This window comes from Hyperolius riggenbachi, chromosome 3, assembly GCF_040937935.1.
Source record: "Hyperolius riggenbachi isolate aHypRig1 chromosome 3, aHypRig1.pri, whole genome shotgun sequence".
NCBI lineage: Eukaryota > Metazoa > Chordata > Amphibia > Anura > Hyperoliidae > Hyperolius > Hyperolius riggenbachi.
In genome coordinates this window covers 64,650,119-64,675,241 of record NC_090648.1, presented here as the reverse complement: position 1 = coordinate 64,675,241, position 25,123 = coordinate 64,650,119, and the positions used below count along the sequence as shown (strand labels likewise).

General features: G+C 47.2%; 1 protein-coding gene across 3 annotated transcripts in view; it reads right to left on the bottom strand.

Annotated features, from left to right (window-relative positions):
- The window catches only part of LOC137562675 (solute carrier family 2, facilitated glucose transporter member 1-like), a 63,000-nt gene that overhangs the window by 9,150 nt on the left and 28,727 nt on the right, over positions 1-25,123 (bottom strand). For all 3 annotated transcript variants that reach the window (XM_068274236.1, XM_068274234.1, XM_068274235.1), the window contains exons 6-11: positions 23,073-23,229; positions 20,834-21,009; positions 12,693-12,785; positions 10,117-10,215; positions 9,083-9,286; positions 4,113-4,321 (exon numbers count right to left, since the gene is read on the bottom strand). In XM_068274236.1, coding sequence (XP_068130337.1) covers positions 4,184-4,321; positions 9,083-9,286; positions 10,117-10,215; positions 12,693-12,785; positions 20,834-21,009; positions 23,073-23,229 — 867 coding nt within the window. In that variant the 3' untranslated portion in view covers positions 4,113-4,183. The remainder of the gene's footprint in view (positions 1-4,112; positions 4,322-9,082; positions 9,287-10,116; positions 10,216-12,692; positions 12,786-20,833; positions 21,010-23,072; positions 23,230-25,123) is intronic.

Genomic DNA, 25,123 nt, shown 5'->3' with positions numbered 1-25,123 from the left:
CAGGACTTGTGCTCGAATTCTGGCTGGTTTGCCGTCCCAAATAAACTTGTTAATTTGTGACTGTATGTTAGATAGTGATTTTTTTAGTAATAGTTATTGGGAGCATGCGAAACAAGTATAACAATTTGGGGAGAATAATCATTTTACATGCCACACATCTGCCTAGCCATGAAACCTTAAAGAGAACCCGAGGTGGGAATTACTTTTACTATTGGGGCACAGAGGCTGGTTGTGCGCACTAAGACCAGCCTCTGTTGCCCCATCGTGTGTCTCCATGTCCCCCCTGCTCGCCGCTATACCCCCCGCATTGCTGGCGACACGCAGCGTGTCGCCAGCTCAATGTTTACCTTGCGCTGTCAGTCAGCGCTGCTCCCCTGCCTCCTCCGCATCGGCGCACCCGCCCGTGTCCCTTCCCTCCCGCTCATAGGAGGGAAGTGACGCGGCGGGTGGCGCCGATGCGGAGGAGGCGGGGGAGCGGCGCTGACAGACAGCGCAAGGTAAACATTGAGCTGGCGACACGCTGCGTGTCGCCAGCAATGCGGGGGGTATAGCGGCGAGCAGGGGGGACATGGAGGCACACGATGGGGCAACAGAGGCTGGTCTTAGTGCGCACAACCAGCCTCTGTGCCCCAATAGTAAAAGTAATTCCCACCTCGAGTTCTCTTTAAATGAGGACCATGTTTTCAGGAGTTGAGTAATATTATTGACTGTATATGAGAAGTTAGTTCCATATAAATCCCCATAGCTGGGTGTAAGAAAGACTCCCAAGTATTTAAATTTAGTTTTACTCCATTTGAACCCGTAAGTAGAGTCTAACCATTTAATTGTATGTGGATAGAGATTAATCGGGAGGGCTGTAGATTTAGCGGGATTTACCTTAAGGCCAGAAATTTTTGCGAATTTATCCAATATTTGGAATAAATTGGGCATGGTTGTTATAAGTCTAGTCAAGAACAGGAGAGCATCGTCAGCATACAGAGTTAATTTGATGTTGTCGATTCCATAACCATGGATGTCGTCTAATCGCCACCGCCAGAGGCTCTAAAGCAAGAGCGAATAGCAATGGGGAGAGAGGGCAACCCTGACGGGTTCCACGTTTGAGCTGAACAGGAGCGGATGATGCGCCAGGGATGCGGATCACTGTTGATGGGGAGTCATACAATGCTGAAACTGCTGTAATTATAGGGCCAGTTAGGCCAAAGCTTTCCAAAGCAGCGGTCAGATACTGCCAACCCACTGAATCAAATGCCTTGCTAATGTCTAAACCCAACATCATAAAGTCTTCACTGGTATTTTTGCCATTCATCCAGAGGCGTAGCTAGGGTTTCCAGCGCCCGGGGACAAAGACTATTAATGCGCCCTGTAAGGTCAAAAAAGGGGCGTCGGCATGGTAATGGGTGGGGCCAAATATACATGACCTTAGCAGTGGTGTAAAAGGTCTGGCAGGGAAGTTTGAGCTCTGCCATAGTGTTTCCCCCCAAAATACATGTAATCTGACAGCATTTCACCAAAAATACATGTAATTTGGCAGAGGTTCCTCCAAAATACAGATATTTGACAATGGTTGCCCCAAAATAGACACAATCTGGCAGCAGTGGTTCCCCCAACATACATATAATCTGGCAGCTGTTCCCCAAAATACACTTAATCTGGCAGCAGCGGTTCCCCAAAAATACAGTTAATCTGGCAGCAGTTTCCCCAAAATAGGTGCCCCCAGTATAGGTAACCAGGTCTATAGGTGTCCCCAGTGGTAGTAACCAGGTAAATAAATAAAAAAAAAACACAGGTCACAGCTGGGTGCCCCTAGGGACCCAGCGCCCGGGGGCACTTGTCCTACCCCGCCCACCCCTAGCTACGCCCCTGCATTCATCTTTAACAGTCAGCTCCAAATCTTTCGGGTTTGAGGGTCTTCTTGCCATCATCATAATCTTTAGCTCCCTCCACAGATTCTCAATTGGATTAAAGTCAGGACTCTGGCTGGGCCACTCCAAAACGTTAATGTTTTGCTAACCATTTCTTTGCTGAAATGTCCCCTGGTGCCCAAGGCCAAGTTTCTCTGCAGATTGCTTGATATTGTCATTGAGAATCCTCATGTATTGCTCTTTTTTTATGGTGCCATTTACTCTGTGATTAGGTTCCCTGGTTCATTGGCTGAAAAACACCCACAAAGCATTAGGTTCCCACCACCATGTTTGACAGCGGGGATGATGTTCTTTGGGTTGAAGGCTTCTCCTTTTTTTTACGCCAAATGAAGGAAGCATCATTGTGACCAAGCAATTCAATTTTTGTTTCATTTAACCCTAACACAGAAGACTAGAAGTCTTCTTCTTTGTCCAGATGAGCAGTTGCAAAGGCCAAGTGAGCTTTTGTGTGCCTTATATAGAGAAGTGGCGTCCACCCTGGTTTGCATCCATGGAACTCAGCAGTGTGCAGTGTCCGTTGGATTGTCTGTCTTGAGACATTGCCACCAGCAGAGCCCAGATTCACCAAGATGGCCTTGGTGGTGATCCTTACATTATTATTTTTACCTCTCTCACTTTTTGCTCAAATGTAAATAAAAGCTGAGAAATGTTTTTCCCCACAATAATGCCTCTTGTACATCGTCTTCTTATGTTTTGGGAGACACCTAAGTAATTTCCTGTCAAAAAATTACTTGCTGGTTGAATAAAAGTAACTTTAAGTAAAAATTTGCCAGGAGTATGAATAATTATGGGCAGCACTGTATATCTGTGCTAACAATGTTTTATTTCTTAGCTGTTCTATACACACAAATTATTATATCATAAGAATATTTTCACTTCAGATTCCCTTTAAGGGGTAAAAACCCAGGAATGCAAAGTGGTTAAATACTTGTAACGATTGGTGTCAGCACACAGAGAGAATCTGATTATTGATGATCTGCAGAATCATCAACAATACAGATATATACCTGATTATGGATGATCTGCAGAATCACCAATAATACAAGTATGACTAACCTCTGGACACCTAATAAAGCATAAGTGTTTGGTGTAACTGTAGGCTATCTCCTGAGAAGCGGGAGACACAGACAGCTCAGGCCAGAGACCACCTGAGGAGCAGGTGGCCCTGGGCTGTGCAGGGGCTATCTCCTTAACAGAGGGGATAGAGATATTCTGGCAGCCAGTGATTCCCTGGTAACCTGGTAATCAGACTCTACTGCAGCCAAGGGACTCCTAAGGAATAGAAGCCCCGGGCTGTACTGCAGGAAGGACTCTCTGAGGAGCAGGAGGTCCCTGCAGCTAACTGACACTTTGTAGAATAGTGTCACGGGTAGTACAGCCAGACTGAACACTCAAGGGATGAGTGACAGCCAGAAGGATTGTAACAGATATAAAGCACAAACCTAGTCTGGGGTGTGAGGTCTGTGATCTCGACACCCAGGAACTAGTCTAAGGAATAACACAGTTTCCTATGCTTGGGTGTGAGGTCCTTGGTCACAACACCCTGGAACTGGTCTAAGATATAACACAGCAATGACACAGTAATCCTAAGCTTGGGTGTGAGGTCCTTGGTCACAACACCCTGGAACTGGTCTAAAGTATAACACAGCAATGACACAGTATCCCTAAAATTGGGTGTGAGGTCCTTGGTCACAACACCCTGGAACTAGTCTAAAGTATAACACAGCAATGACACAGTATATAACAATAGCGTAATCTGGCTAAGTGTGAATTCCCAGGTCCACCTGGTTCTAACACACTGTAGGATCTGACTGAGGTCTGAGTGCTTCCACGTAAGTATTCGCAACGGCAGACAACCAGCAACTGACAAGCAAGATCTATATATACTTGCAGTGCTGTGCAGCTCCGCCCGAGCCACTCAGCCAATCCAGAGTCCAGCTGGGATCAGCTGATCGGCCTGATCAGCTGATTCCCCTTCTGCTGGTATAAATGTCCTGCCGCCTGGCGCGCGCACGCGTAGCTCTCCATCTGTGTGCACCAGAAGGTCCAGCCAAGCCAGACGCGTGTCGCTGCGCGGAAAGCGCCGGTCTGAACGCGGAGATAGCCGCCCCGTCACTAGACCACGCGGCGGCATCTCCGCTGTTCATTACAATACTATAAATATCTATCCAGTTGTAGAGCTCCTCCTACCTTCTCTCGGTGTTTAGCCCTTTCTCTGAGGCTGGCATGCTGAGTGGTATCTTGTATCTTTGCTCTGGCGATCAGCATGGGTGGCGCACAACCTTTTCACCTCTGGGGGGTGCTGCCCTCCCATTGTCTTCTACAACAAAGTATGTAAACAGAGCTGCTGCCATCTGACATACGGCAAAGACCAAAAAGATGTAAGGGCCCATGATGTCCTGCAAGAAGAGAAACAAGATAACAGTGAGATATTACACAATACGCATACCTCCCAACTTTGTGGGATAAGAAACTTAAGACACTTAGGGCCATATGCAATTCTCTTTTTCACTTGAGTTTTCTCCTAGTAGATCATTTTTCATCTTCAATTTTAAATAACTTTCCAGCACTTTTCAACAAAGAAAGTACCAAAAAGTAGGTGAATAAGTACTATCAAAATTTTTTTGAGCCTTTTCTTGATTTCTGGTGGTTTAAAAGGCATTTTATTGACAAGTCTAAAAATATCACCTGGGAGAAAACTATGGAGAAAAAGTGAATTGCATATGGGCCTTAAAGAGAAACTCCGACCAAGAATTGAACTTTATCCCAATCAGTAGCTGATACCCCCTTTTACATGAGAAATATATTCCTTTTCACAAACAGACCATCAGGGGGTGCTGTATGACTGATATTGTGGTGAAACCCCTCCCACAAGAAGCTCTGAGTACCGAGGTACTTCTGGCAGTTTCCTGTCTGTGAACCCTGTTGCATTGTGGGAAACAGCTGTTTACAGCTGTTTCCAACTGCCAAAACAGCAAGCAGCAGCTACATCACTTGCCAGCAGTAAAAATGTCACCATGTAATAAATGTCAGAATATAAATCAGGGATTTAAAATATTTTACAATGGGCAAACCCTGACTATATCATTTATACATAATTATTGTAAAAATGAAGCACTTTTTTAATTACATTATTTTCACTGGAGTTCCTCTTTAAGCCACGCCCCTGCCACGCCCCTAGTCACACTCCCAGCACATCCCTAGCCACTAGTGTTGGGCGAACAGTGTTCGCCACTGTTCGGGTTCTGCAAAACATCACCCTGTTCGGGTGATGTTCGAGTTCGGCCGAACATCTGATGGTGTTCGGCCAAACTGTTCGGCCATATGGCTGAGCTAAGAGCGCATGGCCGAACGTTCCCCGAACGTTCGGCTAGCGCTGTGATTGGCCGAACGGGTCACGTGTAGTGTTGGGCGAACATCTAGATGTTCGGGTTCGGGCCGAACATGGTCGCGATGTTCGGGTGGTCGAGCCGAACTCCGAACATAATGGAAGTCAATGGGGACCCGAACTTTCGTGCTTTGTAAAGCCTCCTTACATGCTACATACCCCAAATTTACAGGGTATGTGCACCTTGGGAGTGGGTACAAGAGGAAAAAAAATTAGCAAAAAGAGCTTATAGTTTTTGAGAAAATCAATTTTAAAGTTTCAAAGGGAAAACTGTCTTTTAAATGCGGGAAATGTCTGTTTTCTTTGCACAGGTAACATGCTTTTTGTCGGCATGCAGTCATAAATGTAATACAGATAAGAGGTTCCAGGAAAAGGGACCGGTAACGCTAACCCAGCAGCAGCACACGTGATGGAACAGGAGGAGGGCGGCGCAGGAGGAGAAGGCCACGCTTTGAGACACAACAACCCAGGCCTTGCATGAGGACAAGAAGCGTGCGGATAGCAATTTGCATTTTGTCGCCATGCAGTCATAAATGTAATACAGATGAGAGGTTCAATAAACAATAAACAGTAATTGGTGTTGTCCAGAATGCGCACAATGCGTGGGTCGCGTTCAATGCAGTCCTAGGCCGAAGAGGTCATAGCCTAGGGTCACAAAAACCTGTTTATTTGGGCAATTTCAATGGTGGCGAGTCTGACGTACATAAATCGCAGCAATGGCCGTTAGCAACGTCTGAATCTCAAGAAATGTCTCATGCAGGTAGAAGACATATTGTTAGACTTGGATTCCAAAGATGGGGTCCCTACATCTCTGCAAACCAGAGTTACAGGGGTCCAAAATTGGTAAAATCCCCCATAGACTTTCATTGCCTCCCTATTTCACTTTCCAAAATCTCACATCTTTTCAAAGGGCAATGGCTCAGCAGTACCAAATTTTCTAGCATTGTAGGGACCCTTAGGGGGAACATGACTGGTGAGTTTCGGGCCCCTAGGCCGAAGAGGTCATAGCCTAGGGTCACAAAAACCTGTTTATTTGGGCTATTTCAATGGTAGTGATGGTGACGTACATAAATCTCAGCCATGGCCGTTAGCAACGTCTGAATTTCACGAAATGTCTCATGCAGGTAGAAGACATATTGTTAGACTTGGATTCCAAAGATGGGGTCCCTACATCTCTGCAAACCAGAGTTACAGGGGTCCAAAATTGGTAAAATCCCCCATAGACTTTCATTGCCTCCCTATTTCACTTTCCAAAATCTCACATCTTTTCAAAGAGCAATGGCTCAGCAGTACCAAATTTTCTAGCATTGTAGGGACCCTTAGGGGGGACATGACTGGTGAGTTTCGGGCCCCTAGGCCAAAGAGGTCATAGCCTAGGGTCACAAAAACCTGTTTATTTGGGCTATTTCAATGGTAGTGATGGTGACGTACATAAATCTCAGCCATGGCCGTTAGCAACGTCTGAATTTCACGAAATGTCTCATGCAGGTAGAAGACATATTGTTAGACTTGGATTCCAAAGATGGGGTCCCTATATCTCTGCAAACCAGAGTTACAGGGGTCCAAAATTGGTAAAATCCCCCATAGACTTTCATTGCCTCCCTATTTCACTTTCCAAAATCTCACATCTTTTCAAAGGGCAATGGCTCAGCAGTACCAAATTTTCTAGCATTGTAGGGACCCTTAGGGGGATCATGACTGGTGAGTTTTGCCACTGCTGAGCCATTGCCCTTTGAAATGGTGTGAGATTTTGGAACGGTAAATAGTAGGCCCAATGAAAGCCTATGGGGGATTTTACCAATTTTGGACCCCTGTAACTCTGGTTTGCAGAGATGTAGGGACCCCATCTTTGGAATCCAAGTCTAACAATATGTCTTCTACCTGCATGAGACATTTCGTGAAATTCAGACGTTGCTAACGGCCATGGCTGAGATTTATGTACGTCACCATCACTACCATTGAAATAGCCCAAATAAACAGGTTTTTGTGACCCTAGGCTATGACCTCTTCGGCCTAGGGGCCCGAAACTCACCAGTCATGTTCCCCCTAAGGGTCCCTACAATGCTAGAAAATTTGGTACTGCTGAGCCATTGCCCTTTGAAAAGATGTGAGATTTTGGAAAGTGAAATAGGGAGGCAATGAAAGTCTATGGGGGATTTTACCAATTTTGGACCCCTGTAACTCTAGTTTGCAGAGATGTAGGGACCCCATCTTTGGAATCCAAGTCTAACAATATGTCTTCTACCTGCATTAGACATTTCGTGAAATTCAGACGTTGCTAACGGCCATGGCTGAGATTTATGTACGTCAGCATAACTACCATTGAAATTGCCTAAATAAACAGGTTTTTGTGACCCTAGGCTATGACCTCTTTGGCCTAGGGGCCCGAAACTCACCAGTCATGTTCCCCCTAAGGGTCCCTACAATGCTAGAAAATTTGCCACTGCTGAGCAATTGCCCTTTGAAAAGATGTGAGATTTTGGAACTGTAAATAGGAGGCCCAATGAAAGCCTATGGGGGATTTTACCAAATTTGGAGCCCTGTAACTCTGGTTTGCAGAGATGTAGGGAACCCATCTTTAGAGCCCAAGTCTAACAATATGTCTTCTACCTGCATGAGACATTTCTTGAGATTCAGACGTTGCTAACGGCCATTGCTGCGATTTATGTACGTCAGACTCGCCACCATTGAAATTGCCCAAATTAACAGGTTTTTGTGACCCTAGGCTATGACCTCTTCGGCCTAGGACTGCATTGAACGCGACCCACGCATTGTGCGCATTCTGGACAACACCAATTACTGTTTATTGTTTATTGAACCTCTCATCTGTATTACATTTATGACTGCATGGCGACAAAATGCAAATTGCTATCCGCACGCTTCTTGTCCTCATGCAAGGCCTGGGTTGTTGTGTCTCAAAGCGTGGCCTTCTCCTCCTGCGCCGCCCTCCTCCTGTTCCATCACGTGTGCTGCTGCTGGGTTAGCGTTACCGGTCCCTTTTCCTGGAACCTCTTATCTGTATTACATTTATGACTGCATGCCGACAAAAAGCATGTTACCTGTGCAAAGAAAACAGACATTTCCCGCATTTAAAAGACAGTTTTCCCTTTGAAACTTTAAAATCGATTTTCTCAAAAACTATAAGCTCTTTTTGCTATTTTTTTTTTCCTCTTGTACCCACTCCCAAGGTGCACATACCCTGTAAATTTGGGGTATGTAGCATGTAAGGAGGCTTTACAAAGCACGAAAGTTCAGGTCCCCATTGACTTCCATTATGTTCGGAGTTCGGCTCGAACACCCGAACATCGCGGCCATGTTCGGCCTGTTCGGCCCGAACCCGAACATCTAGATGTTCGCCCAACACTACTAGCCACGCATACCATAGAGATTTCATAATAAAAATATGTTGTTCTATAATTCAAACCGTACTGGTCCTTTCTATCCTGGTTCATTTTCCTTCTTGAAAATAAGAAATATATCAATTTAAAGGATGGGAATAAAGTTGAGAGGCAATTAAACACGTTTTTAGGAGAAAAAATGCATAAATATGTACATCAGTCCTGAAAGAGCGACACATGGGCAAGAAAGAGGGACAGGGTTTCCTAAAGATGGACTGTCCCTCCAAAAGACGGACAGTTGGGAGCTATGCAATACGGTACTAAGAGATTGTTTAGCCGTATACAGAGGTGTCCACATAAGACCATTTCTATCATTATTAAAAATAGTCCCTATTATCGTATTATAGTATTGTATTATCTGTTCCTTTTCTTACCTTTGAGAAATCGAAGGCGATTCCCTCTATAGCGCCTATGAAACAGCTCCAACTGCTTGCCACCCCCATGGCCAGAGGACGAGCGGCCTGGATAAAGAGGCCTCCAGAGATGGATGCACAGATGGGGCCTGGGCCAATCTGGTATGATACTACCGCCGTTATTGTACTCAAGACAGGCAGGTACTTCATCCATGGTTGATGATCCTGCGGAGAAGAGAGTAATCCGTTCATGAGTATCATTTATTGTCCATTTGACATTTCATGTTAAGTAAGAGGTAAGTTAAACAGAACCCGAGGTGGATCTTTGGAGGGCAGATGGGATACAGAGGCATGTTCTCTGCCTAATGACATGCCTCTGTGTCCCCCAACTGCTGTCTCTGCCCCCCCCCCACCTCTGCGCTATAGCCCCCCGAGGTTAGCGTCAAGATTTGTCGCTAACTTGGAGGTAAACAGAGTGGAGAGGAATTCCCTGTTTAAAACGTCTTCTAGGGGCGTTCCTAGAGGGTTTTCTGAGCTGCCATTGGGCAGCTGTCTCCCCCTGGCCACGCCTCCTGCCCCTCCCTGCACGCTATGAGAAACAACACAGTCTCTCAGTGCAGCTATGTGACCCAGGGTCACGCAAGTGAAAGTGGGCCATTGCGGCCCACAGGAGCGGCGGATTTTGCGGGTACCTGATCCACTCAGCCCTGCGGATCAGGTAGCCTACTTTATTTTGAGCCCACCTCAGGCTCTCTTTAAGAAATAGTTCCAGGGCCAGTTATAGACTTTTTTCTGCCTGAAGCAAACTTGTGAGGATGTCCCCCCCCCCCCCCCCCCTTGCTGATGACCTCTTCACCTCGCTCTCCTCTCACTTCTCCTCCTACTCTGACTGCATGCTGTAAGTGTAAACACACAGTGCAAACATGCCGCCCCTGTAATCTCTGCGCCTAATGCAAGTGTTTCACCTTGCTTCATGAGAGAACCGGCTCTGGATAGTTCTGCTACCCACCTGCACAAACATTAGCCATATTGTATAGAATGATCCAGTTACTCACCATGAAGACCCGCGTCACCACCAGCAGAATGTTACACACGGCCATGATGACCTGGTTGATCAGCAGAAGGTTCTTTTTGCACAAATCCACCACAAAAGCCTACATAAAGAAATGGCACAATCATTTACTGAGTTCTGGGTTTCCTTAACCAGTTCAGGACCACAGGCTTACACCCCCCTAGGGACCAGGCTATTTTTTACAAGTTAGTGCTCTGCAACTTTAATAGCTCACTGCAGAGCCATACTACTGACACACAAATGAATCTCCCCCCTTTTCTGCCGACCAACAGAGCTTCCTGTTGGTGGGTTCTGATCACTGGTGCCCTGTTTGTTTATTTTGTTATTAATTTATTTGTATTTTTTTTAAATAAATGTATCTATTCCCCCTCCCTCCCTCTGCAAGCCAATCAGGGCGATCCTCACTCATAGGCAACAGCCTATGAGAGGGGATCGCGATGGGAGTCTCTCCAGGGGACAGCCAAGTGATATGACTGTCCCCAGTAAAGCGCTAAAGTAGATTGCTGTGCTGTACGGCGGTTTCGCCATCTGAAAGTTTGCTAGTGGCGATCGTCGCTGGTAGACTGATGGCAGAGTGGAACTCCGTCACGCAAGTAGGGATGGGCGTGCAATCCCCTGTAAAACCCCGCCCCCAGGACTTGATGCCTTTTGGTGTTAGGCGGTCCTGGGGCTGCCACCTTCCCGACGCCTAATGGTGTTAGGCAGTTGGGAAGGGGTTCAAGGGAGTCTGAAGGAAAAAATAAATAAAAAAAAAACAGATACTTACCTAAGGAGAGGGAAGGCTCTGGGTCCTGTAGAGCCTTCCCGTTCCTCTCCTCGTCTTGTTGTTCCTGCCCTGGCTCCCCATTTAGCAGCCACCAGCCGATCGGTCAGAGACTGCTCTCTTCCTCTGGGGGTGGGTTTTGGAATTCTTCGGGAACACTCAGGCTGCCGGGAGATTTGAATGGAGGAGCCTGCGCAGGAACGAGAGGATGAGAAGAGGAGCAGGAAGGCTCTATAGGACGCAGAGCCTTCCCTCTCCTTAGGTATCTGTTGTTTTTTCTTTTGCAGATTCACTTTAAAGATCAGTTAGATAACAGAAAACATCATGTCATCATAGCTCCCCACTGTCCCTCTTTTGGAGCCCTGTCCCTCTGTTCCTCCCACCTACTCATTTGTCCCTCTTTCAGGGTTGTGTCCCGCTTTCTATGTAAATATATATATATACAGTGGGATGCCAAAGTTTGAGCAACCTTGTTAATCGTCATGATTTTCCTGTATAGATCGTTGGTTGTTCCCATAAAAAATGTCAGTTAAATATATCATATAGGAGACACACAGTGATATTTTAGAAGTGAAATGAAGCTTATTGGATTTACAGAAAGTATGCAATAATTGTTTACGGTAAACAAAATTAGGCAGGTGCATAAATTTGGGCACCACAAAAGGGAAATGAAATAAACATATAGTAGTAGATCCTCCTTTTGCAAAAATGATAGCCTCTAAAAGCTTCCTGTTGGTTCCAATGAGAGTCTGGATTCTGGTTGAAGGTATTTGGGACCATTCCTCTGTACAAAACATCTCTAGTTCATTCAGGTTGGTGGTTCCATCATGCTGTAGGGCTGTGTGGCCAGTGCAGGGACTGGGAATCTGGTCAAAGTTGAGGGCTGCTTGGATTCCACTCAGCATCAGCAGATCCTGGAGACCAATATCCAGGAATCAGTAACAAAGCTGAAGCTGCGCCAAGGCTGGATATTTCAACAAGACAACGACCCTAAACACTGTTAAAAATCCACTAAGGCATTCATGCAGAGGAGCAAGTACAACGTACTGGAATGGCCATCTCAGCCCCCAGACCTGAATATAATTAAAAATCTGTGGTGTAAGTTAAAGAGAGCTGTCCATGCTTGGAAGCCATCAAACCTAAATGAACTAGAGATGTTTTGTAAAGAGGAATGGTCCCTTCAAGCAGAATCCAGACTCTTATTGGAACCTATCGGAAGCGTTTAGCGGCTGTAGTTACTGCAAAAGGAGGATCTACTAAATATTGATTTGATTTCTTTTTTATGCACCTGCCTAATTTTGTTTAAACAATTATTGCACACTTTCTGTAAATCCAATAAACTTAATTTCACTTCTCAAATATCACTGTGTGTGTCTCCTATATGATATATTTAACTGACATTGTTTATCGTAACAACCAACGATTTATACAGGAAAATCATGACGATTAACAAGGTTACCCAAACTTTCGCATCCCACTGTATATTTCTCTACTATAAAATGTGTTTGATTGACTCTAAACTTTAATTCTATCCTTTAAATTGATATATTGCAAATTTTAAAATGTTAATATAAAGGAAAATGAACCAGGATAGAAAGGAACAGTGTGGTTTGAATTATAAAACAACATATTTTTCTTATGAAATCTTTATGGCATGCGTGACTAGGGGTGTGGCGGGGGCGTGATAAGGGGTGTGGCACGGGCATGGCTTAAGTTTCCCTCTTTCTCATCTCAAAAAGTTGGGAGGTATGTGTCATTACTGAAATGATACAGAAGAAAGGGAGGACAGGACTTACAGCAATGATGATGGAGATAACACGGAACGTCCAAAATGTCCTGGTCATCACCTGGGCATAGTCAGGAAATAGACTCGGTGGATTACCCAATATCTGCAATATAAAGAACACAGAACTTAGGGGCACAAATACTAAATGTCTTTGAAGACCAATCAAAAACATCAGCCTCTGCTTTAGTTCATCCACTTCAGGTGTCGGTGTCCTCCACAGCCCTGCCCTCTGCGTGGTGGCAAATTGTGATATTTGAAGTTGAATGTTTATTGAAAATGTTGTGATATTCAATGGTTAAAGGAATTTTGAGGCAAACTTAAAAATGTATTTCGTACTCACCCGGAGCTTCTTATAGCCCCTCGCGTGACCACGTCATCTGGCACGTACTGCATCTGTGCAGTAGTTGTGCGCAGGCTCAGTGTGCACCAGATGACATTGACACGAAGGCACGAGTGCCCGCACATGCACAGAAGAGCCGACCCCGCTGTGGGTCACCATCAGTGCGGGCAGCCAGCAGGGACACCGAAGAGGACCGGGGCTGCGGTGAGGGACTGAGACGAGGAGCTGGAAGAAGCCTCAGGCAAGTACAAAATAGATTTTTAAGCTCACCTTGGAAGTCCTTTAAAGGAGTCATCAGGCAATATTAAGTCCCTCCCCCCAATCTACTTATCTGGGGCTTCCTCCAGCCCCTTGCAGCTGACATGTCATACGCTGCAGCTTTGCTCCTAGCCACCGGCCTGGGTCCCCGCACGGGGCAGAGGCCGACCTCGAGGTCGTCCTTACTGCGCAGGCACAGTAGTTCTGGTAAGTAGATCGGGGGGGACATCATATTGCCTGATAACTCCCTTAAAGAAAAAAAGGAATTAAAAAAAACAGTTGCATCAAATTCAGGCTACCTGAATGATATTGTTTGCGATTCTGGGAGCCTGTGTAGTAGATGTCACAGCATGCAACATGTTTCTGCCGGATTGCTTACCCCGGCACGAGACTGGAAGAAGCCGTCGGTAAGTAATATAGAAATTGTTCCCCCCGTGACAAGTTTACTTTAAATGATTTGCTGCTTAGGTAAAGATTTTTTAATCTTCAATCTATTTTTTTTTCATCAAACCGATCCACAGAGGCGCTTATCGCTACCTTGAGACTGTACTGTGTATACTCCTTGTCACAGGAGCCCTTGTGGCTGACCGCACTTAGCCTTCTAAACGGTGCCAGCGCACAGATCGTGCGAACTCTGGTCGCAGTCAATGCGCAGGAACCGTTAAGAATTAGCCGCAGACAACTCAGAAGGGAGCCTGTGAGACACGGGTGATTACAACGTCACCCACTGGTTCAGAGTAAACTGCCACCACCGCGGTTACTATGGGACCGTGGGGCCCACTAACTGACTGACTAATCCTGCGAATAAAACGGTTAAACACACGATATTCTGTCTAGCCAACAACAAACAAACAGTAGCGTATCTTCAGAGACCCGGGATCATTTCTGTGTGTGTGCTGATAAGCAGGGTAGCGGAAAGTGAATGACTTGGAGAAAGTCGTTTATTCACGCAATATAAATAATTAATATACACAGACAATTATGAAAATCAACAATTATGAAAACAGTAATAGCCAGTATGAAAAATAAAAGAAGGGAGAAAAATACTTAGTTCCTGGAAAGATGTCCTGTTTGTGGGAAAAATCAGAGTTCTGGTTTCCAATCAAGTTCAAGCAAACGGTTTCAAGTTCTTAGAGTTCTTTGTTCAGATGGGTCAGCAAAATGGCCACCAGCCCTATGTCCTCTGGCTGGCAGCAGATTGTCATGAAGATGGTAAAGGGAGGAAGAACTTCTCAGGCAGCTCATTCACTTTTAATGGAGATGAGCTCAGAGGCGGGCTTCCAGAGTCGGCCCCCTAGGCCGGACTATGGTAATCACACCTGGGCAGGGGCTTTTAGCAAACCCATAATCCTGACAGGTTCCCTAGGCCGACCTGCGCGGCCGGCACACAGATAATAATTACATATTCTCGATCCCCAGAACCTACCGATTAATATGATATCAAACTTGGGCATGTTTGCATGCCCGGTTACAAAACGGTGGAATTCCCAGCGTTCTGGTTAGGCTAGGGGCCCAAATTTAATATCAAAACACTCACAAGCTCCGGACCAGCAGAATGATATAACTTTCACATTTCTCCGATGTATGGTACTTCTAAAACATGCATAAAGATCATAACTCTATGTTTCCCTATCCTGGCTGAATGGTTCCGCTAAGTCTGCCCCCTGCTGGGATTAGCTTCCTTGGCTCTGAAAAGACTCCTGGTTTGTTAATTAACATCTCCATGCGATCAGCTAAGTGTCACCTGGTTCCCAGAGCCAAAAGGGAAATTGTGCCTTCCACAGGGAATATGTCCCAGCTAATTAACAGCTTCCCCCCAGGCTGTCACTGTAGCTTAGGAACAGCTGGGGAATCTGTCTTAGCTGAGGGATACTGTCTGAAGCGCAATCGATGCAGGAATCGAGTGCGATCGTTCTTTACTTCACGGGCGGTGCCAGGACGCGCCTGCGTCCCCGCAACCGTCCGTGACAGCCCTCCCCCTTGTCCGCGGCTCAGCCACTCATCCGCAAGATGTGTGGCGGCGCCGCTAACCTGGCTGACGGGCCTCGAGTTGCCGGTACGGCGGGAAAACCTATTGGAGCCTGTGGCTCGGTTCCCCTGGACCGGTCGCGGTCTGCTACCCTCAGGGTTGACCCAACATGGACCGTTCTGGACAGGGCGTTTGCGCCACTGCAGTCGGACGTGGTGTCTGCCGGGACTGCTGACAACGGGCAGTGGGTTGGTTAGGTCAACAGCCAGCCCACGCAGGGTTCCCCTGCTAAGTGGCTGTGGACCTAAGGGAACCCCGCGGGAATCCCTGGACCTTCCCAGCTCCTGACAGACGGCACATGCCCTGCAGTAGTTTGCTACATCCCTGTTCATCCGGGGCCAATAAAACTGGTTCCGAATACCGGCGAGTGTCTTGCGGACCCCTGAGTGCCCTGTCAGAGGATTACCATGTGCGGATTTCAGCACATGTCCCCTGAACGCACTCGGGACCACAAGCCATTTGGTATTCGCGTGGGATCTACCTGTAGGGGGCTGTGCAGACTCACTGTACAGTCTCCCACCTTCCCAGTACACCTTGAAAGCGGCCCCGTCTGCGAGGGGCTCAGCGGCTTGCTGCATGAGCACCTCCAGGCTTGGGTCACTTTGTAGTGCGGCTGAGAATACGGCGCTGTCAGTTTCAGCCAACTGGCTCATGTCACACGAGGCCAGCGGCTGAAAGGTCTCATCCCTGCGGTCAGAGGAGGGGGAGGAGGCCGGAACCCCCTCCACCTGTTCTGAGCTCGGGTTCTGAGCAGTGCAGCTGCGCGGTATTGCTAGCACAGGTACACTGTCAGAATGGCACAGACGGACATTACTCAGATCATCATTGCATGCAGTAATGACATTGACAGGTATAGACATTTTTTCATTACAGACAGGTTGTACAGGAGACTCAGGTACAGTTACAGCATCATCACAACAGACAGTCTGTACCTCAAACTCAGGTGCCTTTGAAGCAGGCACTATTGAACCTGGTACCCTTGAACTGGGCACATTCAACCCACCTCCCCCTGGTGCTCCCCCAAGTGTATAAAGTACCTGGTGGTGGGTGGAGAGTCCGTCTCCTTCCGTGAGCGACAAGGCGGTCGTGGCAGGTTCATAGTAGGACACAAGCTTGCCCAAATCAGTCCCTAGCAACACAGGGACTGGGAGATCCTTCATAACCCCAACAACCCTTTCTTGGACCCCTCCCACTCCCCAATCCAGCTTCACTCTGGCGTGGGCTATGTGAAAAAGGGTGCCTTCTACTCCAGTAAGGGCAAGGGATCGGCTGGAGCTGATGCTCTCCTTTGGCACAAGGTGTGAGTGAACTAACGTGATGTCAGCTCCGGTGTCTCGGAATCCGGTGACAACTTTGCCGTTCACTCTAACAAGTTGCTGCTGGTCGGTTCGGTCGCGGATTTCCTTTCCGCGGGCAAACAGGACAAAATCTGATGATCCAGGCTGTGGTTCGCTGGCGGGTTGCCTCTGCTGTGGGTGAGGTGCAGGTGATGCAGATGATCCAGGTGCTGGTGGTGTCTGTCTCCGCTCCGGACAGTCGAATTTCATGTGTCCGGGCTGGCGGCAGTAGTGACAGGTGACCTCTCCAGGCGCTGCAGGCCTGGGTGCAGCAGCTGCGCTGGGTGGCCTCTGTGGAGGACGGCTCACAGGGGCAGGAGGGTCTGCCGAGGTATTGGGCTGACCTCCTCTCCAGCTGGATGGGACAGTTCTGCGGGTATCAGCCACCCGGGTAGTTGCAAAAGTCTCAGCAAGGTCTGCAGCGACAGTGGCTGAAGCCGGCCTGCGTTCTAACACAAACTGTCGTACATCAGCAGGGCAAATGTTCAGAAATTGTTCGAGGACTATCAAGTCCTCCAGGACATCATAAGACCCTTTGGTGAGGCCTAGTGTCCACTGGCGGAGTGTGGAGAGCAAGCTGCTGACCACATCTCGGTACGAATCAGAAGGCTTTTTCTGCCAGGCCCTGAATTTTTTCCGATAGGCTTCTGGCGTCAGCTGGTACTTAGTAATGATTGCGTCTTTTATAGCAGCATAATCATTATCCTTCTCCGCAGGCAATTCTGCGAAGGCATCAAGCGCTTTGTAGCGCAGCAAAGGTGTCAGATGTCTGGCCCACTGGTCTGGGGACAGACGATACTGACGGCATGCTTTTTCAAAAGACCGCAAAAACAAGTCAATGTCTGTGTCTTTTTCAATATTAGCAAATTTAAATTTTGCACTTACGGGTGCTGCAGCTCCTTCAGCAGGGAGGCTGGGCGGTGAACTCCGGCTGGCCTGTTGCACTTTTGCCATGTTTAGCTCATGCTGTCGTTGGCGCTCCCGTTCTCGCTCAGCGGCATCCCTCTCCGCGTGGCGTTCAGCAGCAGCAGCCTTGCGTTCTGCAGATTGGCGCTCCCGTTCCTCTCGTGCTTCCATGTACTGCATGTACTTTTCCAGGTCAGTCTCCATCAGCTTTTGTAATGCCTGCTGCATTACCGGGTCAGCACCCATGGACAGTCCAGTACTGGCCGGTTCCAGGTGAGTACTTTCAGAAACTCTGGGGTTGGGGTCCATACTGACAGTCTCTGGCGTAACTGTTGCAACAGGGCCTGCAGGATGCTCAACCTCTGTACGCCTAAGATCTTCAGCCTCTGGTTCCCCTTGATTGTCAGATGGGCTGGTATCCACCTCAGCGGACACTCCCGGCTCCCGCAGTTGCTGGGCATCCCATCTGGACAAGTCTGCTATCAGGTCCCGTTTTGTCTTGCGGAGGATGCCAATGCCCCTCTCTTCGCAAAGATTTTCCAGGTCTGCTAGGCACATGTTCTGGTAGTTCCCGGACATTTCCATGCCAAATAAAATAAAACTTTGGGGGAGGGGTACTGGCTACACAGTCTCTCTGTATATATAAAAAATATATTGCCTTCCAGCTACACCAACGAATTAGTTCGTTTCTCGATAGCGCTAGCGCTATCGCAGATACTTTCAGCACAACACAGATCCCACCGCTGCCACCACTGTCACAGGAGCCCTTGTGGCTGACCGCACTTAGCCTTCTAAACGGTGCCAGTGCACAGATCGTGCGAACTCTGGTCGCAGTCAATGCGCAGGAACCGTTAAGAATTAGCCGCAGACAACTCAGAAGGGAGCCTGTGAGACACGGGTGATTACAACGTCACCCACTGGTTCAGAGTAAACTGCCACCACCGCGGTTACTATGGGACCGTGGGGCCCACTAACTGACTGACTAATCCTGCGAATAAAACGGTTAAACACACGATATTCTGTCTAGCCAACAACAAACAAACAGTAGCGTATCTTCAGAGACCCGGGATCATTTCTGTGTGTGTGCTGATAAGCAGGGTAGCGGAAAGTGAATGACTTGGAGAAAGTCGTTTATTCACGCAATATAAATAATTAATATACACAGACAATTATGAAAATCAACAATTATGAAAACAGTAATAGCCAGTATGAAAAATAAAAGAAGGGAGAAAAATACTTAGTTCCTGGAAAGATGTCCTGTTTGTGGGAAAAATCAAAGTTCTGGTTTCCAATCAAGTTCAAGCAAACGGTTTCAAGTTCTTAGAGTTCTTTGTTCAGATGGGTCAGCAAAATGGCCACCAGCCCTATGTCCTCTGGCTGGCAGCAGATTGTCATGAAGATGGTAAAGGGAGGAAGAACTTCTCAGGCAGCTCATTCACTTTTAATGGAGATGAGCTCAGAGGCGGGCTTCCAGAGTCGGCCCCCTAGGCCGGACTATGGTAATCACACCTGGGCAGGGGCTTTTAGCAAACCCATAATCCTGACAGGTTCCCTAGGCCGACCTGCGCGGCCGGCACACAGATAATAATTACATATTCTCGATCCCCAGAACCTACCGATTAATATGATATCAAACTTGGGCATGTTTGCATGCCCGGTTACAAAACGGTGGAATTCCCAGCGTTCTGGTTAGGCTAGGGGCCCAAATTTAATATCAAAACACTCACAAGCTCCGGACCAGCAGAATGATATAACTTTCACATTTCTCCGATGTATGGTACTTCTAAAACATGCATAAAGATCATAACTCTATGTTTCCCTATCCTGGCTGAATGGTTCCGCTAAGTCTGCCCCCTGCTGGGATTAGCTTCCTTGGCTCTGAAAAGACTCCTGGTTTGTTAATTAACATCTCCATGCGATCAGCTAAGTGTCACCTGGTTCCCAGAGCCAAAAGGGAAATTGTGCCTTCCACAGGGAATATGTCCCAGCTAATTAACAGCTTCCCCCCAGGCTGTCACTGTAGCTTAGGAACAGCTGGGGAATCTGTCTTAGCTGAGGGATACTGTCTGAAGCGCAATCGATGCAGGAATCGAGTGCGATCGTTCTTTACTTCACGGGCGGTGCCAGGACGCGCCTGCGTCCCCGCAACCGTCCGTGACACTCCTATTTTTTATTGCCTGAGGAAGCGGGAATATACCTGCGAAACGCATTGCAAAAACCCCTGGAGTGTACCAATAAATTTGATTGTTTTGAATACACAGTTTTTGTGTCTGCTTGCGGGGGGTAAGTCCACCACTGCCTCCAAAGCAATTTTAAAAGTTTTAAGAATTGATTTTATCCTGTTGGCGCCTCTGTTCTTCATTACGTTATAATTGATATCCACCTTAGGACTACTGTATGCAATTTAAAAAAATAAATAAAACATTAAACCAAAATTTTCCCCCAAGAAAGATAGTAGATTAAAAAAAAAATTGGAGTAAAAGGATTGATTTTCTTGAGTGGTTCTTGGTGATTCGTATTGGCGGTAGGGATGATCGGAACCAACAAATTCCGTTCTGCCGGAATTCACGGATTCCGTCAATGATAAATTCCGTCCCTATAAAATTCTGCAGGATTTAAAATAGTTCCGCGGAATTCCGAATTCCATCGGAATTTTTTAAAAAAAACTCTCTCTCTCTCTCGGAATTCCGTTTGAGAGGTTCAGCAATTCCGTTCCGACTACCAGAATCGGAAATGACCTAATTCCGGCCGGAATCACGGAATTAACAATTCCGCGGAATTCAGCGAGCATCCCTAATTGGCGGGCATTCGTAAGTCAGGCATTCTATGCCTTATAAGACGCAGGGACTTTTTCTCACCATTTTTTGGGGCGAATAAGTGCGTCTTATAGGGTGAAAAATACACCTTTACACCTAGACCTTGGACAGAGGGACATTTTCCACCCTAGCTGGCAGGCAATAAACTTCTGTAGGAACCCCTAAAGCAAAATGATCCGTATTGGGTGCATGTCCCATTCAATCATGGAATCCAAGGCAAAGGAGCAACCAAGGCAACAAAGCGTAGATCAGAGTGTGTGCCATTACCCAACCCCAGTACCTTGTGTCCTCCAGTGTGGCCAAAGTCCACAGAAGAGTTGAAACCACACCATGTAAAAATAGCTCTTTATTGTTGAAAAGTGTGACAACACTGCTGTGGTGCCGACCCTTCTGTGGACCATGTTCACCATGATTGAATGGCCACACTGATTGTATTACTACACTGATCTTAGCAATACACCTTACCTCAAGGAATCCTGACAGTTCTACGCTGGCATTCAGGACAAGTGCAATGAAGACTGGTTTTCCATAGTCTGTACAAAGTTTGCACAATGATGGCCTATTCTCCATTTTGTCCACGTATTCATTCAATTCATCTACCTCGTTCCAAATGTCATCTGTTCCCCAGAGCTTCTCCAGAGCTGAAACACAACGTTAGAGAATACATGTCAAACCATATGGGAGATGGAGGGGTAAAACACTAGATACCAGGGAACTGTACAAGGGAAGGTGGTCAAGAGATACCAGGGAGCTGTATAGGGGAGGAAGGGGGTTCACTAGACACAAGGGAACTGTATAGGGGAGGGAGGAGGCATTAGACACCATGGAAATTGTATAGGGAAGAGAGGAGGCATTAGACACCAGGGAATTGTATAGGGGAAGGAGGAGGGCCATTAGACACCAGAGAACTGTATAGGGGAGGGAGGAGGCATTAGACACCATGGAAACTGTATAGGGAAGAGAGGAGACATTAGACACCAGGGAACTGTATGGGGGAGGGAGGAGGCATTAGACACCATGGAAATTGTATAGGGAAGAGAGGAGGCATTAGACACCAGGGAATTGTATAGGGGAAGAGAGGAGGCATTAGACACCAGGGAATTGTATAGAGGAAGGACGAGGGCCATTAGACACCAGGGAACTGTATGGGGGAGGGAGGACCATATGAAACCAGGGAACTTTATGAGAGATGGAGGTGGCCACTTGACATTGAGGTTGGCCCGTGTCTTGGTCCCAGAGCTCAATTTCGGCCCACTTTGTATTTGAGTGTGACACCTATGTTAGCGCTTACCAGACAATGTAGATGGGCGTCTTATGCCTCCCTACTTAGCAGTTCAACCAAGGCTTACACAGCAGAAACTGGGCACAGAGAGTCTTAGCTCCACACTCCACATAAATATTATACACTAGGCATGCTAACTAGTGTCATTTTCTGATAGTATAATCGTATCTGCCAACATTTTGAGATAAGAAAGAGGGACACTATAAGACACGCCCCTTCCACACTTCAACCCACGCCCCTTGTCATGCATATCACAAATTGACAAGCAAAATTCACAAGCAAAAGAAAAAAGTATAATCATTCAGACCATACTGGTCCGTTCTATCATTAGTAGTTTTCCTTCATGTAAATGATTGAAAATAAGAAATATATCAATTTAAATTATGGGAATAAACTTTAGAGTCTATTTAACACATTTTTTACAGTAGATAAATACATATATTTACAGAAATCTGTTTATCAGTCCTGAAAGAGGGATACATGAGGAAGACACAGGGACAGAGGGATTTGGTTCCAAAAGAGGGACAGTTGGGAGCTATGAGTTATGATGGTGTAATTTAACGAGTTAAGGGTAGTGGTAGGGCAGGGCTGAGGCAGAGGCGAGAGAGGCTCCAGCCTCAGGGCGCAGTGTAGGAGGGGGCGCACAACTCACTCAGCTATCATTCCCCTATTGTGTTTGAAGCAGAGAGAAATAAAAAAAGGGGATGCATGGCAGTGACTGCAAGCCAGATAACTAGAGATTAGAGGGGCGCACTTTGGTGTCTCAGCCTTGGGCGCTGGAGGAGCTTGTCCCGACTCTGTGGTAGGGTATGGGTTAAAGTGCACAGGATAGAAGGAAAACATAGAGAAATGCGAGTGCATATTGTGGCGGCGCCGTTCAGTTCGGCACAGGGAGAGCTGAATGATGGCTCTACCTGCTACCGCTAAACTCCAAGGCGGCGTTAAATACTATTCCCCGTCCGAGTTGTCACAACTCTGAGGAAGATGTAATTCGTACCCTGGCTGCCGCTGGAGCCCCGAATTACTGCTACGTGAGGCGTGCAGCATAGCATTGCTGCTACAATGGCGCCCAGCTTAGCCTGATGAAGGGTGGAGCCCCTAACATGTAGTGTAATTGACAATGCCATTAAACATGAATGCAAGTTGGCAGGCTGTGGAGTGCCTCCTTCTATGAATAATAGAGTATACACGGTGTGTGGTAGGAGTGGTGTACCTGCAGGGAGGAGTGCACCGGCAAACAGCTCTCCAGGACACTAGATTGAGCCTGAACAGGTGGTGTTGGACCGTGCGTCGAAATAACCTGTTTCGGTGAAATGCACCTTGTATGTATTTAGAGAGTTTAGTCTGTCTGGGCTTATCCATGGGGTGGCTGATCCTTGGTGACACAAAGTAGTTTATTACGAGTAGTAGGTGCTTTCTTACCTCTTACGGCTTCCTCGTCATCCCTTTGGTTGAGGAACAAGAAGTGGGGACTCTCAGGACACAGAGGCAGGAGCACAATATGGAGGAAAATGGGTATTGCCCAGATAAGGAAGACAGATAGCCTGTATGCATTGCTGTTTTCATCGTAAATGATCACCTGCAAAAGAGAGAGAATACCGTATAAACTCGCTTATAAGCCAATCTGCGTATAAGCCCAGGCAGGGGCGTAGCAATAGGGGTTGCAGAGGTAGCAACCGCATCGGGGCCCTTGGGCCAGAGGGGCCCCGAAGGGCCCACCCTCAACTACAGTATTATCTCTCTATTGGTCCTATGGTCATAATAATCCCTTCTATAGATGCTTTGAATAGTGGTAATCCTTAAACTGTTCCCCACCTCCTTCTTGCACCTCTGACACTGTAGTTGCCATTGGCAGGTTTTGGTGCACCGTATCCATTGTTACGTATAGAGTGCTTGGGGGGCCCCAATGTAAAACTTGCATCGGGGCCCACTGCTCCTTAGCTACGCCACTGAGCCCAGGTACCCACTTTTCCCTCAGAAACTGTGAGAAAACGCGGAAAAGCCGCCGCATATGCCAAGAACGAGGCGGCTGATTCCGCGTCCAAAGCGGCGGTTTGCACGCATGGACACGCGTCTGGTAGTATGGTGGAATGCGGAAAAGCCGCAACATGTCCTGTCAGCAAAGCGGCTGCTTGCATGCGGCGGCGTGTGCTTGGTGTGGCTGGGTCTGTTAGTGCACCTAGACAGATGGAGAGCTATGCACGCGCGGGCCTGAATGCAGGACCTTTATACCAGCAGGGGAAGTGTCAGCTGATCAGGAAGGTCAGCTGACTCCTGTAGGACTCATGATTGGCTGAATGGTTCGGGCGGGGCAGCAGAGTCCAGCAACTATATATTCTGCTGCTTAGTCAGTTGCTGGTTGTCTGCCATTGCTAACACTTGCGTGAAGGCACTCTGACCTTAGCTAGACCCGACAGTGTGCCAGAACCGGCTGGAGCTGGGAATCCACACTGAGTCAGATTCTTGATAGCTTAAAGTACTAATTGTATGGTATTATTTGTTAGACCAGTTCCAGGGTGTTGAGATCAAGGCCCTCACACCCCAGACTAGAAATACTGTGTATCTTCTGTGTATTCTCTAGGCTAGTTCCAGGGTGTTGTGAATACGGACCTCACACCCAAGACTAGGGAACTGTATTATCATTTGTTATGCTCCAGACTAGTTCCAGGGTGTTGTGAATACGGACCTCACACCCAAGACTAGGGAACTGTATTATCATTTATGTTATACTCCAGACTAGTTCCAGGGTGTTGTGAATACGGACCTCACACCCAGACTAGGTTGTGTTATTACTGTGTTACGTTAGCCCAGTTCAGGGCAAAGCCTTACATATTAGCAGCAGGGCTTCCTGCGTCCCAGCCTTGGTCCCTCGCTCAGGGGTCCACAGGCTACAGGAATATCACCCACCGCTCAGGGGTGAATTCCTCGGGAGTATAGGCTGCCAGCTCCTCTGGTGGTCTTTACTCAGAGTTGTTACTGTTGCACCAAACACTTACACTCTCTCAGGTGTCTAGAGGTTAGACATATCTGATTATTGACGATTCCGCAGATCCTCAATAATCGCGTATATCTGTATTCTTGGGGATACTGCGGATTGCCAAGGATCAGATTCTCTCTCTGGTTGTTGACACCGATCGTTACAGAATGGCAGACCGAACCCAAATGGACGCACTGTATAGCCATGTTGAAGTCCTGACCACCGCGGTAAACCAACTTTCCGCGGCAGTTTTGAACCAACAGACCCAGATATGTCAGATATTTGGGGCTATTTCAGGACTTCAATCAGTGCGATCTCCTCTTAGCACAGACATACGTATGCCTGTACCTGAAAAATTTTCTGGCGACAGATCTGATTTTCGGAACTTTAAAAATAGAGTGTTATCATACTTTGAGCTAAGGCCTAATTCGTCTGGAACCGAGGCACAGAGAATTACGTTCATTAAAACTCTGTTGTCAGGGGATTCCCAGACCTG